We start from the raw sequence: 15,115 nt of genomic DNA, 5'->3' as shown, positions 1-15,115 counted from the left end.
GCCCTGAATTCCTCCTTAGGATTGCCTTTGAGGGTCAGAGTTGTGCCTTTGTTTTGGACCTGTACCCACACAGTGGGCCCTGACCCCACACCGTGCTGCAGCACTGCCATATCAAGATCAATTTATATTTTACTGTTTCTAACATTTCTGTTTCTTTTCTCTTCTTCTTTTACATGCTTTCATGAGTATAGCAGACCATTTAGGAATTGAATTCATGGGTAAGTTTTCCTTCTCTTCCTTTCAATTGCTCAGATTTATCTTGGTTCCTTAGTCCAAAGAACATGGAAGTTAATGGGAAGACTCCCGTGACCTCCACCACTGGGTTTTGGATTGAGTTCCTTATATACTTACTGATTACATTTGAAATTATATGAAGGTTTAATTTTTTTCTCTTGTCCACTGCTATGGATCTTAAAACCTACATAATGATGTTTTAGTATTTCATTGGTATTTAATGAAACATAACATAAAGGTTATGTGACCATATAATCTTGAGGAATAGTGTTTTATATGTGATTTCAGGGTAGAGTTACTAACTTTTTCATGTAGAGGAAAGTAAATTTTAAATCAGATTTTTTTCTTTTTGTTAAGAATTTGTTAGTAATTTCAATATTTATGAGGTTTAAGAAGAAACGTCTTATTAAATATAACCAAATCAGAGAAATATTTTTAAGAAAAGAGTCAAAGATCCATCATTCTCTGAAAAAAGTTAAATTGGTTAGAAAAAAGCTAAAAATGGAGTGAATAATTTCTCCTTACAATTTTGGAAAGGAAGATAACGTTCTGTTGGCTCAGCTGCAGCTCTGTGATGTGTTCATAGCCTCATGGAATGACAGGCTTAACAGATCACCTCTCAGCTGGTGATCTTCAGACTTGAGGGGGCTGAGATCCATCTTTAACAGAGTTAGTGGTCCTTTGTGTAAGAACAGCTTGCATAAACCATTAAATATGAATGAAAACACTGTAATAAAAAGCATGCAATTTCCTATTGAACTCACAAAACAGTTACTTTTAATATGCTCTTTCCCTATGCTAAGTTTTACTTGATTTTTTTTAGATTTTGTAATTAAGAGCCTTATAACCTATCAATTTTAAGTTCCAGCATGGGGATTTTGTTCAGCACTTAAGTATAAATTGCCAAGAACCCATTAAGGTGATGAATATTAACTGCATGGCTGCAGGAGCAAGAGGAGAAGCCAGCAGGCTCAGGGATTTTGTCCTACTGCTTTTGGGTTTGTGCCAATCCTATGGCACTGTTCTCTCTAGGGAGCAAGTTCATGAGGCCCAGAAGTTTTGTGTTTCACTTCACCTTATGTGAGGCTTGTAAAGTGCCAGTGGAATCAATGCAAGTGTCTTCAAAGTCTCATTGGACAAGCACAGCTGGAAAATGGTTAATTGAAAGGCTCTGCATATGTCCTGCTTAATTTAAATTGTGAGCAGCAGTCTTGAGGCATACAAGTTGAAGGACAAGCATATATGTAAAAGAGGATAAGGAGTATAGATACATGGGATGCTTTGAGGAAAGTGTAACCCAAGAGGCAAAGCTGAATTATTTTAATTTTATTTTGAGACTTTCAGTTTCCTCTCTTTTTTTAAGACATCTCTTTAAGGCATGAACTAAAGCCAATCCCTGAAATCTTGGCTCAGAATAGTCCTCTCATATGAGTAGCTCTCAGATTTTTTTTTAATTTAATATTGGAGCAGATCCTGATGGCATAAAAATTAATGAAATCTTGTGTCTCAAGCCTGAAAATATTATGACAGCAGCCTAAAATGATGCTTGAAGTTGTTTTCTCTGAGCTAGAAAAAAGCAAGTTCTAGAATCATATGCAGAAGTGAAATGCTTGTGCTTCTTAAATCCTCTTCTGGTCTTCATGAAGATTTACTTAGGAATTGAAAGCATGCATGGAATCGTTGCTTTACCTGTAACAAATCCACAGCCTGTGCACAGAGAGTTCAGGTGACAATATGCTCGTCAAATTAGAGACACTCCTGTAAAGCCTTAATGACGAGTTTACTTCTGGACTGTAGAAAATAATGACAATTAGTGCAAAGAGTGTTTTCTAGCTAGAAAATAACAACAATGTAGACACAGTGCTGAACTTGCTTTGTTTGTATGTAATCCAGAGAACACTCTTTCTAATGTTTTCATTGCATTTGTGGGCTCAGTTGCCTTAGAAATTCCATTTTCATCATCATCTTCCAGAAATTGTTTGAAAACCATGTAAACCATGTAACTTGGATTGCCAGGGCCGGCTGAATTCCTTGCACAGTAGACAAAACTGAAACCTCATGTCAGTGGGAACATCTGTCTGTAGAGGTGTCCCAGGGTACAGATGAAATGTGCACTCAAACTCCACACCTACTTTAGTGCTTTAGTGTACGCTTGCCAAGGAAGGTAGATAAGTGTAGTCATTTCCTTCTTTTTTTTTCTTTTTTTTTTTTTTTTGCTAGACTCTCAAGGATCAGTGAAGTGTATATATATAGTCAGTTATTTTACTGTCCTGTTAGGGAGCTGTGGTCCATGAATTAATGTTTGTATCCTGTTGTGAACCAGTTGGTGCTGTTTTTCCCCACGAGCTCCTGTGGCAGCCCATTCCAGTGCTCAGTAGAGGCAGTGTCTGTTGCTTTTCCATTGCCTGTTGAAATCTCCTTCCTGCTGGACCCTTCTCTCACAAACAGTACTTTGGGAACAAGAATTATGCATTCAGTTTGTGTACCACACTGAATTTTGTGTTAACCTTGCTCATGGTCTCACACCCACTTTCCTGTCTGGGTCTTCTCAGGTTTGCATTCCATAGAATATTCAATATTGTGCATTCCAAAACTTGAATACCTGTTAATTTAATATTGCTGCTGATATTGATCTACACTGTCTGTTTCTTTGTATGGATAGCAGAGACAAAGGAAGGCATATTGATGTGGCAAATCTGTTTTAAAATGTATGGTTCTGATGTGCACAGCGCCTCCTGAATTACATGAAAGCCAAGTGGTCAAGGGGCACTATGTCCTTAAAATTGTGGATTGAAGTATTGTCATCAGTGGTCCAGCTTTATGAAACTTCTGGTGATAAAGAAATGGTTTATTCTTTCTAGTATATCAAATCAAAAAAACAAAAGGTTTTGTGTCTGACTGTCACTTGATTCAATATCCATCTCTGATGCAATCTCCTGGACAGGCTTTGGGCAAGGTCTTTTAATCTGTCTGTGCTTCAGATTCTCAGTTCCAGTAAGTTTTTTCAGGCTTTCTGAATATAGATTCCTCAGCTCTCAGGGGGCTATCTTTCAGTACTGCAGAAACTATTTCTTCCTTGTGAGAGGGTGCAGACTTGGCTGTGTCCTCTCCCCTCCTCGCACGGGAGCAGAGCGTTGTGAGGAGAGCACCGAGCAGCTCACCTGCTCTGCTTTGGTGTCTCACCTGTGAGGATACATGCCATTTTATTCACATTTCCAACACAAAAGTAAGGAAAAGTTGTCACCATGGTCCTACAAACTGGAAACCTGAGCAGCATTAACAATTACGTGTCAATGGAAGCAGGCTGATGGTTGGTAATGCTTATGCGAGCAAGAGAGATTGTTAAAAAAAATCAAAAGAAGCAGCTGTTACACTTTTATATCATGAAAAAACTAAGTGATGTATCATTAGCATTAGAGAGCATAGGGTTACAAGTATCTACAGCTTATAATAATTTTTTGATCCAAGTGGTTAACTGCACTTCAGGGCTGAATGGCTTACCTTTCTGGTGAAAATTTTGTTGATGAGGGAAGATATCTGTGACAGCAAACATGGTCACTTCGGAGCAACAGGTAGCAGCTGAAAGCTCTTGTGGAGCATGCACTGGCCTGGTGCATGTTCTCCCAGCTGCAGGGTGAAATTGTTACCTGAGAAGCATCTGTGGATGTTCTGAGCTGCAAGCCCCTGCCTGAGAGAAGGAGTTGCCTTTTCAACTCATTTCTTACACTGAGGATAAGTAGGGTTAAAGTGTGCTAAGGCATGAAACACAAAGGTGAGTATTGGAGTAACCTGCTGGAATAACACAGGAACAAACATGACTGTTGCAGCAACTTGCCTACATCACCTACTCTGATGATCCAGAATGCTGACCTTTTATGCTGTAACAGTAATTTATGGTGAATACAGCTGGAAATAAAATGCTCCAATAAAGTGCAACAGCCAAGTCACTGCAGTTTTTGATGGAAATACAGACATAATGTGAAGTAGTCTTCATCCTTGGGCTGCTTACCAGTTAAACCAGTATCAGTGGTGTAAATAATTTTGGGGTGATAATCTCAATCTGTTCATACCTGAATTACAGAAAATATAGCAGTTGTGATATGTAGTCACTACTTTTAATTTGTTTGTTCTTAAGTCTTAAACAGAAAGTTAATATATTTCCTTAGAACTACTCATCTTTTCTGGAAAAATCAGGAGCTTCACTGAAGTCAATGAAGTATGAATGGTATATAGTATCTTGTAAGTGCTGAATCATTAAATAGCATTTAATTGAGCAGAGTAATAAAGTAACTCAAGAATAATGGGATCCTATTAAACTTTATATATCTCCTTGCAATGACTACAATGTGAAATGTATTCTGTTTTCTGTAGTCTGAGCAGCTGTTAACAGTGGAGAAGATGGTGCATTCTGTATTTTCACTGTGCCTACTCTTGCTGCCTCTTCATTGTGCTAAGGTGATGTAAGACTCTGGGAATACCTGCTCCAGTTAACCAGATTGACTCAGTGACCTTGTGTCACACACTGTGACTGATGCATTTTGAATTTTACAAACTGCAAAAGTTGGTTTTGCTGATGGGCAACAACTTAGTATTTTTTCCAGTGTGCCAGAAATAAAAAGGCAAAGTTCATTAGCCCCTTGCACAGCTCAAAAGCTGGTAACCTGGGTTCTTTCCTCTGAAACTCAATGTTTTGCAGCAGCAACCAGAAAATTATAGTAAATAACCAGTGTGTGCATGGATGGTCCTTGCCTTAGTTACCATTCAGAAGCTCTTATCTGTTATAAAACCCTGTAATGCTCCAGTCCTTGCTGGAAGAGAGGCTGAATGAACATTCATGGAATTACATGACCAAAACTGTATATGTTCTAAAGGATACGTGTTTAAAAAATAAAGAAATTCAGTTCAGTTTTCCCTGTATTCCTTTTTAACCATATAAAGCAAGTATATCTTTTGCTGATAATATGGCACACTGATTGTTTTTATGCTCCTGTTTGCACAACATTTTATTAGAGATTCTGATCACAATCATCCCCCAGAACTGTGAGACCATATCTTTCTAATAATTATATTGTTATTAATCCATAAGTATTTAAATTATTTAATCTGTACTTTGTTGGTAAATTTCTGAATACCTAAGTAGGGCTACTCTGGTAGGCATTGATGCTTGCAATGTTCTCTACCATCATCACTGCTCCTTGAATCCCTTTGTTCTTCATCCTGCCTCAAATTTTCATTACCTCCTTCCGGCTTTTATCTTTTCAAACTCACTAAAGGCTTTGCTCTTGGGACCTCATCTTTCAGTTTGCCTTATGAAATACCTGTCCTTTTTAAGTATGCTGCAAAATAACAATAGCATCCTGAGGCATGAAATGGATTTAGACCCTCAGCATTTTCCATGGGATTCACTTAGCTGGGAAGAAGAGTCATTTATCATCTCTAGAGAAAAGAGATGTGAGCAGCAGAAGAGAGAGTTTTGCAGGAACAGCTGATGCCTGAGTGCTGTACGAGCAGTGGATGGAGCAGGGGCTCCTCAGGGACTGCAGGAAGCTCTGCCAGTGGTTGTATCTGTTTAGGAGAACATATCTCCTAAATGGAAGTCACCATGCATCTGGTGCATGAGTTGCAGGCTGCCTCACATCTTGGCTCTGTTTAGGTCATATGGCTCTAGTTTAGTTGAGAGAGAAAGATTTTTGCCTAAATGTTTTGTAACCTATCTACCATCCTGGTTTGGTGCTGCCGTCTTTACTTTTCTTGATATGTCGTTTTTCCAATTTATCTGCACTTTCTGTATTGGCAGTGAACTGGGTTGGATTAACTTGCATTATTTTTATAAGGTTTACTGTGTGGTTAACTTACGTGTGTCATTAATTGCCTTATTTTGATGCTCTGTGAAAATAGTGAACTGTGTGGATAAAATAATCTTAATATATATAACTTACTCTGGTGACCTTCCCCTGTATTTGGTTTCTGCTAACTGAACTCCTGATCATTTGTGATAAAACTTACAGAAATTTTAAACATACAAACTGATGAGAAGGTGTACTGACAAGTTGAGAGAGCCAGAGCTGGTCTGGGTTTCTCTGTTTTGCTGGGTTCTGAATTGGAAGGAGGAGAAAGTTGCATTAGGTGAGGTCTAATGGTGTATCAGACTGTAAAAGGGGTTGTGCATCATCCCTAATGATACATAAGGACTGTTATTCTGTCACTCCCACGGTGAATGTGGACTGAGTTCCACTCTTTGCTGACTGGGGGGCACTAATAAGGTCCAAGTGTTATCTGTGGGTTTAAAAAGAAAAGAATTTGTGAAGCCTGAAAAATGGAAGTTGCGTACAAGCCTCCAGGTAGGTTTCCATACGCCTCCTAGTGCCAGGTACAAGCCTCTTCTTCATCATGCCAGCTTCAAAATCCTAGACACCTCAGGGAGAAGGGGCTTCCAGGTTGGATTTCAGCTGAGGATACAGCATCTCATCTGCTCACAGAGGGACTTTGTTGTGTCCTGTCTCTGCATACACATACTATGTGTACATTCTGGTTGGGATTAGGCATGTGCCCTGGGTTCCTGCACAGCTGGTGTGCCTCAGAGTGAAACACTTTTTATCATGAAATACAGGTAATTAGATGGCTTCAACACTGAGCAGACAGCTGTGTATTTAAATGTGACCTTATACCCAGTCAGTCTCATAACCTGCATTTTGAATATGGTATTTAGGTAAATGCTGTGCTGAGCCTGAGGAATTGTTAAAAGTGACACCACGGTATGCTAATGCAGTTAGATGACTTGCAGTGCTGAGGTTTGGCCTTTGTTTGGGCTCAGGTGCAGTTTAACCAGATGCAAAAATATGTAGGCAGTAACTTGTACACTGCTGAAACAAGCCTAGCAGGGCAAAGGTGAGATCCGTGTCAAAGGTGGTGCTACAGACAGCTGCCACGAGATCTGCCAGTGACACTTCATATTTCCGGTTGGGGGAGGACTGGGAGGAGGCTTCAAAGCACTGAGTACCATCTGGCCATGTCTGTGAGAACTTGGGATCTGTTGTTTGGGATGGGGGGGATTTGTTATTAGTACAAGGCTGCTCACTGTGTGTTGAGGTTATCTTGGCGCAGGAGGAGAGGCTCCAAACCCCTGATCTGGACCATGTTTGTGCAGCCACAGTGAATCAGGGCTGCTTTGCCCTTTTGCTGCTTGGAGGTGCTGCCTAGATGTCAAGTCTCATTCTGTAAATGATGCAAGGATTTGGGAAGCAGAACGTAAGTACCTCCATAGATGTTCCATGGCAGTGGTGCTCTTGTGATGTATACTGCAGTTGTATACAAAAATCAATGCTTTTGTCAATGAACTAAATCTTTTTCTGTCCTTCTGTGTCCTGCCTAGAATGAGTAGAGACGGAGTCCTGCCAGTAATTGCTGGAAGCAGAGGAGAAGGGTAAGCAGTGTGGGAAAATTGGCAATGTGCTGTGCAGAGCACTAAGTTATTGTTTCATGCACTGCCTTTTCTCTTCTTTTGCAGGAGCTGTAGGATATTGGCACGGGGAAGAGCGGAGATATTCCTGCTCTGGCTGACAGTTTCTAATAAAGATATTTTTGTCGTAATTGAAAATTGTCTCATGATCATTTCCTGTTCCAATCTGCGTTGGTTTTTCCGCATTTCAAGCGTGATTCTGCTGAAAAACACTGTCCAGTGGCCCAGGGTATCTGTTGGTATTGCTTCAGACTTAACAGCCAACAATTATCTGGGACACAAGCGTGGGCAGCACAAAAGGAAGAGGGAAAAACAAATCCTGTGAGTGTGCAGGTGGTGTTCTTATATGCTCAGTTCTTAACAACAGTGGAAATGATCTCAGAGTTGCTTGTAAACTGTTACATTCAGATGACAAGTGGACTTTGTTGTTTACCACTGGTGGCTTAATAAATCGCCATGAGGCATTTTCATTTACTATGGATGCAGATCCTTTTGGATCATGTTCATGTAATTTACTCACTGCATTTATATCTATTGTATCAGTCATCCTGTAATTATCATATGAATTAATATGGACTTTTTATTTTTGTGCTGAGTTAATTATGTACTACTCCATGCCTACTTTACCAAGTAAACTCTATTGTAATAAAGTTTACTCCATGGTTATTTCTTACATTTCTTGGTAATTTTGCACCTCACATTCAAATGGAAAATAAAAAATAGAAATACAAAAATAACCTGGTAATGGAGGAGCACAAAATGGGACAGTATAATAGTTCTCAGAAGAATTAACTAAAATAATTTGGGGTCTTCATTGTTCAATAGTGAAATACAAAGTAACAGGGAAGAGCCAGACTAAATTAATTAGAGCAAGCAGTTTACAGAGGAGATGAAAGTCAGAGAAAAAGCAGTTTATTTGCCATTGAGACCATTACTACTTCTATTAGTAGTTTCCCAGAGCTTGCTGTTAATTGCTAGGTGTGTAAGTTGTTTCCTCATTGAAATAATGACCATAGTCACCCAAAGTTCAAGGTTTTGAGTAATGCAAGGGGCATGGAGTGAAGGCAGCTGATGCATTGCCACAGGGCAGGGCTGGTGGCTGCCTGCCCAAGCCTGGCCTCCCTTGTGCTCTTCCAGCTCTTGCCAGTCCTCTGTGCCATGAGATAAAGTTCTTCAGTGCTGTAAAGACTTGAGTATTTAAAATTGATGCCTGCAAAGGCTTTGGGTGTTTTCAGAGTGATAGTTGAGTGTATATTTTGAGAATTTCAGTTGGACTTAATAAGAGTTACTTCTGTGTTGCTCTTGATTTCTGACTAAAACACGTGGAAGTCAGTGGATATTTTGGTATCGTGTATTTTATTTCTAAGATAATGTGCAGAACCTGAAATCAGGATCCAGTGTGTGACTGGACTGACATATGAAGTGAGCCTGTCCTTTTCCTGATTGGCTCCAAATTAGCTAAATCTAAAAAACTAGATAAATCTCAACAGTAGGTACAAAATTGAGTATGTACAAGTAATTTGGTGCAATCGTGCAAAGCTAGTAGTATCTTTGTTCCTCTGTAGAACTTCCATTCTTCTTCTCCCTACCTTTTCTCTTTTGTACCTTCCTGATTGTTTCCTTTTTTTTAATGTACTCCTGGGGACTTTCTTTTTGTGTTAGTTTTATAAATCTACTGATCAATGAACTTACTCTAAGTGTGTTGCTGTTTACAGCAGTGACTACAAATCAATGGTATCACAAACTGCTCTATTTAGCTTTAATGGAAGGTGCAGCATGCACACACTGAAGTTTTACTCATTTGTTATCATAATGCCCTCTCCTGTACCCAGAAGTAATGCAGCATTTGAAAAATGGAAATCACAATATACACTAACTTTACCAGTTCATAAAATATGAATGCTCTGAAAAAGAATACAGCAGTGTTAAATACAGTTAATCAGCTTTAGAAAAACAAAAATATGTATTTATCAGTATAATACGTACATGCATGGGATATTAATGAAAAATACCAGACACATCATTTTCTGTGTTTATTCTACACTGTGCTCATTACTCTCATTCAAATAATTTAAATTTGCTTTCAAGATAAGGATGATTTGCTGCTGATGAGAAAAGTCTGGATGTCTTCTGTGCCATATTTTTCTTCGAGGCCATGAAGTAGAGTCTGTGCACTGAATATAAAGCCAGCTGGGCTGGAGATTTTGTACATTACAGTGGCTGACAAAGTAGACCTTTAAAATTGTTGAGCTGCAAACAGTTGCACTCAGTGCATTGTTTTAGGAAGCGTATCACAAAAATACAAGACTTTATTAAACTCAAGTTGAGAGTATGAGACTGTGACTTCTGAATTTTGCTACCTGAAGGTTTTTTATGCTTCTGTACTTTAGGTAATTTGCTTAAGTCAAAACCAAGGAAGTGGCCTCAGCTGAGTGTTTGTTTAGTGAATGATGAAAATTACAAAGACAAGTGAATATTTTATTTGTCAGCCTTTTCTTGTGAATCTGTCTAGCATGTTTTAAAAATTTCTCTTGCCTGATGCAGTCTCTTTTCAAGGTAAGGTGGTACCAGACCATCTCATTCTTTCAATTAGTAGTGAATCCTGTCTTAAAATAAGATGGCTGACCATTGGTGGGAGAAGGTGAGTGATCTTATAGAAATCCTATAGAACAAATCAAGTCACTTTAAATTTATTCCATAAAGTTATTTAAAGGTGAACTGGAGAGAAAAAATAGATGTAATTGTCTAAAATTATGCTGTTTCTTTGAAGTTAAATAGGTATTCATGTGTTTTTTTCAAAAAATTACTACTTTTAAGCACATGTTCTAGTCAAGTGTTTGTTCCAAAAAAACTATGAAAATTTTAAACCTCAGGGTAAATATGGAAATTCTGGTTTTTATTTTTTGCTGAATGCAAGTTGTGATTTGTGAGAACTACACTGGATGGCCAATATCTTACTTGTCAGTATTGGGTCAAAGGTTCTTACTTGACTGATGAAATTGATGTGGATAGAGGACAGCTGAAAGACAATTCAAATGTATGCCTTGGCACTGATGCTGCTTTATCCAACTTTTATGTCAGGAGTTGTTTCCTCAATGGGTGAGTAATGTAATGACATTGCCTTGTTTCTTCAAGTGATTTGTAATTTTTTCTATACTTTTAAGACGTTTTAGTATCCATGTGTCAGCTATTTTGATGGTTTCATTGCCTCAACACCTTTGTGGATTGGGTTTAGCATCTGTAGGCCATGAATCAGTTTGGTAAACATCCCCTTCAGTCTGCTCAGCCATGCTCAGTGAAAGTCAAACAGTCCTTGTGCAAAGAAAATTCGAGATCGACTGAAAGTCTGCAGGTATAGCTCTTACTGTGGCAAATGCCTTGTGAATTCAGAATTGAAATGTGCTCCAGACACCTTACTGGATGTCCAGCCTGTTCCTGGTTCTGGTGGTGCTAGTTTAGCAAAAATGGAACACAGTCTGTTCCCATTTGGAACTGTGGCAAACGTGGTGGAGAGGCTGTTCACTCTTCAAAAAGCCCATTCTCTTCCTCCCCAGTCCCAAAATATGCTCCATTTCCCTAAATCTTTCTTCAGTTTAAATTTGTAGAGTTTTTTCTCTTAATATAGAGCATGCTAATAAAAATTCATGAAACTAGCAGTACATGATTCACTTGTCAGGGAATTATCTTCCCATAATACCCCCTATGATGTAACATTACTTTTTCTCCCATTCTGTACTCTTCATTTTGTAGTGCCAAGATGTGTACCATCAATCATTTAATTTACACTTTTGTCATCTTTATTGCTTGCTCAATCACTTTGATACCTTCACCTTATCCTTCCTTTTTTTGCTCTCAGTGTTGTAAAAAATGTGGATGCTCGTGTTGGTAGCACAGCTGTGCTGAAGAACCTGCTTGCAAAGTCATCTGCTCTTCAAAGGAGTCTGTCTCTCCCTGTCATTACTTGTGTCATTGTTCTTAAGAACAGCTTTTTAGCCCTTTTCTTCTCTGGGTGTTTTCCTTTCCTCTTCCATCATTTGTCACAGCTCTGCAGCCATTTCTCACTCCCTGCTTGTTTTGGTATTACCATTACTTCTGGTGTCTATGTTATCTTTTTTTCCCTTAAAAAAGTCTGTAATGTTAAATTTTCTGAATTATTCATAAGGCCACATATGAACACCTGCATCTATTATTCAGAACTCCTTATTTCTTTCATGCTAGAGCCTAGAACCTCTTTTATAATTCAGTAATAAATGAGAGCCTTCGGTTTATTGAGAGGTTTTTTTGCCAACCTCATGTTTATTTCCCAATTGTCTTTTAGTTAATTGTGCAGAGCCCTGCAGTGCAAGGAGCAACAGACTTGTTAGAATAATTTAGAGTATCCCTTCCCTCTTTGCTGTCTCTGTCTTCATGCACTGGCCTCTCTGTGCAATATGTTTGAAGTGGTTTTTGGTCTAGAATAGATTATTTACTAGCATACAAATCTTTTTTCTCTAATTCTTTTCTCCAGTCTTTTATCTCTGAGTATTGCTTAATAGTTATTACCTTTTTACCTTCAAGGAGGTGTTAATTTAATTTTTTGAAGTTTTATTTTGCTTTATGCTACTTATTATGCTCCCACATGTAGTTTTTTATTTATGTTCCCTGTTGTCTGTAACTTCTGTCCTCTAGAGCAGTAGTTGGTGTGCCTGTGAGTTACCTCCTTACTTAAAAAGTATTTGTAAAATGGGGGTCCCAAAACCCCTGCATGATTCAGGGTGAAACCTCAGGTCCCTAACCTGAGGCTGGAAGCAGGGTCAGCTCAGGTGCCACCAGGCTGCTCAGGACTTTATCCAGATTAATCTTAAAAACCTAGGACTGCACAGCTTCCCCAGGCAACCTGTTCCAATGGTAAAAGATTTCCCTTGCATCTAGGTAAAATGACTCCATTTGTTATTTTTCTAGAAATACTCTGGAATAATGTATTTTCTGCTACTTGATGTTTTGTGATTCAGACAAATAATTGCTTATTGATACTCAATTCTCTGCTTATCTGCAATGCTGTGCTCTGGGTAGGTAAAAAGGAATTTAGACTTAGTTTTGATTGTCCTATTTTTCTTGTCCTGTCAAAGCTATACTAGTCCTTATTTATTTATGTCATTTTACTGCTAGAAAAAGTATGTGATATAACTCTAAACTAAACTTCTCTCTGCAGCTTTCTAATTATCCACAGCTACAGTACAATATTTTATCAGCTTTATGCAAACACAAGTTCTAAAAGTAATGAGCTGCAGTCCATTGTTTTGGCTTAGATCATCACAACTGAAATGCCAGGAAGTTATTCTATTCTAGACACCTTTGCTTATTTACTCCATATTTGTGATATCAAGAATTTCTCACCTAGTACTTGGTTTCACGTTAAATTCTGTATTTAGGCAAAAACATAAAGGAACAACTGAAAGTATTGAGATTTCTAATGGCCACAGAGATGTGCAAAGCAGTTTAACAGTCTTGTTTGATACAGCTCCCATAATGCAGCCTCCTCTTCAAAGTGCCTCAGTAAAAGAGTTACAGACTTCAGAGAATGCCATCAAAATAAGGCCTGGCTTTAACTAAATAAATAACTTAAACTCACTTTGTTCCATAAGTGCTTTTATGAACGTGTACTTGTGCAATAACCTGAAGGAGGAGCATGAATATGAAAAGTGGATTAACAGTCAGGATTGACTCCCACCCTCAGTTTTGAAAATCTATGAAAAGGCAGTTTTGATTGCTCTTGTGCTGTTTTTCTTTCTAACATTGCCTATATTTAAATTGCTCTAGCTGCATTATATATATTCCAAATACATCAACTCTGTGAAACTTTTAATAACTTTAAAATAATTAAATTGCCTCTTTAGATACCATTTTTACTTTCTTCTCTTATTTACCTTTGTAATAAGTAAGAGAGGAAATGCAAATATTGATACTTCTTTTCATCATCTGACTTGAATGTAAAATGACATCATAATTTTCATTAACTTTATTTTTCATTTTCTTCAGCAAATGATTATGCATTAAGTTCTTTTATTCACTAAGAAGCCTGAATGCATCTGTGTGAGTTTTTTTATTTAGCCAAACAGAAAAAAAAATTGCAGAAGATCTTTCCATTTTGGAAACCAAAGGTAACCTTTTCTTCTTTTAACCACAACATTGTTTGTTAGGTTCGGTGCTTCTGGTATTTTTTCTTTTTTTTTCCTGCAATTTGTTAGAAATATTTGGTAAAATACCTCTGCCAACCTTTGATCATACGTGACCCATTTAGTTGGGAACAGCACAGAGGGATCTGTCAGAGGCCAGAGCTGCCCTGCAGAGCCACGACTCCACCTGATTTCATGGAAAGGTGAGCTGGGACTGGAGCACAGGTGAGAACAGAAACTGAGTTGCAGGAGGGCATGAATTCACTGAAAGAGTGATGGCAAGAAGCAGAGAATCTTGACCATAATTTTGCTTTCTTAACTGGGAAGAGATCTATGTCTTTTTGAAGAATGTGATTCTGCTGCGCTCCTGGATATTAACGTGAGATTTCTCTTGTGCAGTGTGATAAAAATGTGAACTGATTTGAAACTGTTTGTATAGTTAGTGAACAAAAGTAATTTCAGATGACATAATAATTTTCATTTAAAAGTTGACAGAATTGTATCTGAAATGAATATAAGTGATTAAAAAATAGATGAAAAACGTATTTTTGTATCGCAGGTGCCGCACTAGATGCTAACTTACAGTTCTAATAATAATTCCCAAGAAATAATGTTATTGTGATTTCTTCATGTAATCTGGCATTCACATCTTTTTATCATTGCATCTGTCAAAGATATTTTAGACTGTCGGGGATGGAAAGATAAATGCCAACAAATGCCCCTGTATCTTATGAAAAAATTTTAAGTGGCTAAATGCATAAATGCATTACTGTATAAGATAAAATTAATCTTAATTCATGACAGAAAATGTCAGAGGAATCAGTTCTAAAATTCAAAGTTTCATGAGCAAAAATACAACTGAAGAGCTGTAAATGGAAGATTACTGATCTCTCAAATTCCTTTTGTCTGTGTGAATACCTAAACCAGCTATCTAGTGTATAGTTTCCTCCTTTATTTCTGTAATCTTTTCTAGTTTTCTATTTTCACTAAAACATGTACACACACATTTAACTAAAGTAACTTTTTTTTCCATTTGAGTTATGCACAAGCACACAACTCCTAATTCGTTCCAATCTAACTTACTGATCTAATCATGTGTTGTGTAATGATCCATCCCATTTTGTCCAGGCACATTTCTAGCAATGTATGAAATGAATCTTACTTTCCTTAAGAATGCTGTTAATGTGAACCGTCATGTTGTGGGTGCTCTGCTTCTTTGGGTGGTTTTTTTTTGGAACAGAAAGCAGAAAGGAACCACTTCAGGTTA

At 37.9% G+C, this 15,115-nt stretch overlaps 1 protein-coding gene across 2 annotated transcripts in view; it reads left to right on the top strand.

Moving 5' to 3' along the window:
• Positions 1-15,115, top strand: part of NRG3 (neuregulin 3) — a 390,407-nt gene that overhangs the window by 321,174 nt on the left and 54,118 nt on the right. Inside the window, exon 4 of one of the 2 annotated variants that reach the window (XM_030950823.1) lies at positions 192-218. The exons of the other annotated variant lie outside the window; for it this stretch is intronic. Coding sequence (XP_030806683.1) covers positions 192-218 — 27 coding nt within the window. The remainder of the gene's footprint in view (positions 1-191; positions 219-15,115) is intronic. 2 annotated transcript variants of the gene reach the window in all.

Source organism: Camarhynchus parvulus, chromosome 6 (genome assembly GCF_901933205.1).
Source record: "Camarhynchus parvulus chromosome 6, STF_HiC, whole genome shotgun sequence".
In the NCBI taxonomy this organism is placed as follows: domain Eukaryota; kingdom Metazoa; phylum Chordata; class Aves; order Passeriformes; family Thraupidae; genus Camarhynchus; species Camarhynchus parvulus.
Note: the sequence above shows the minus strand (reverse complement) of the source record. Positions and strands in the feature narration are given on the sequence as shown.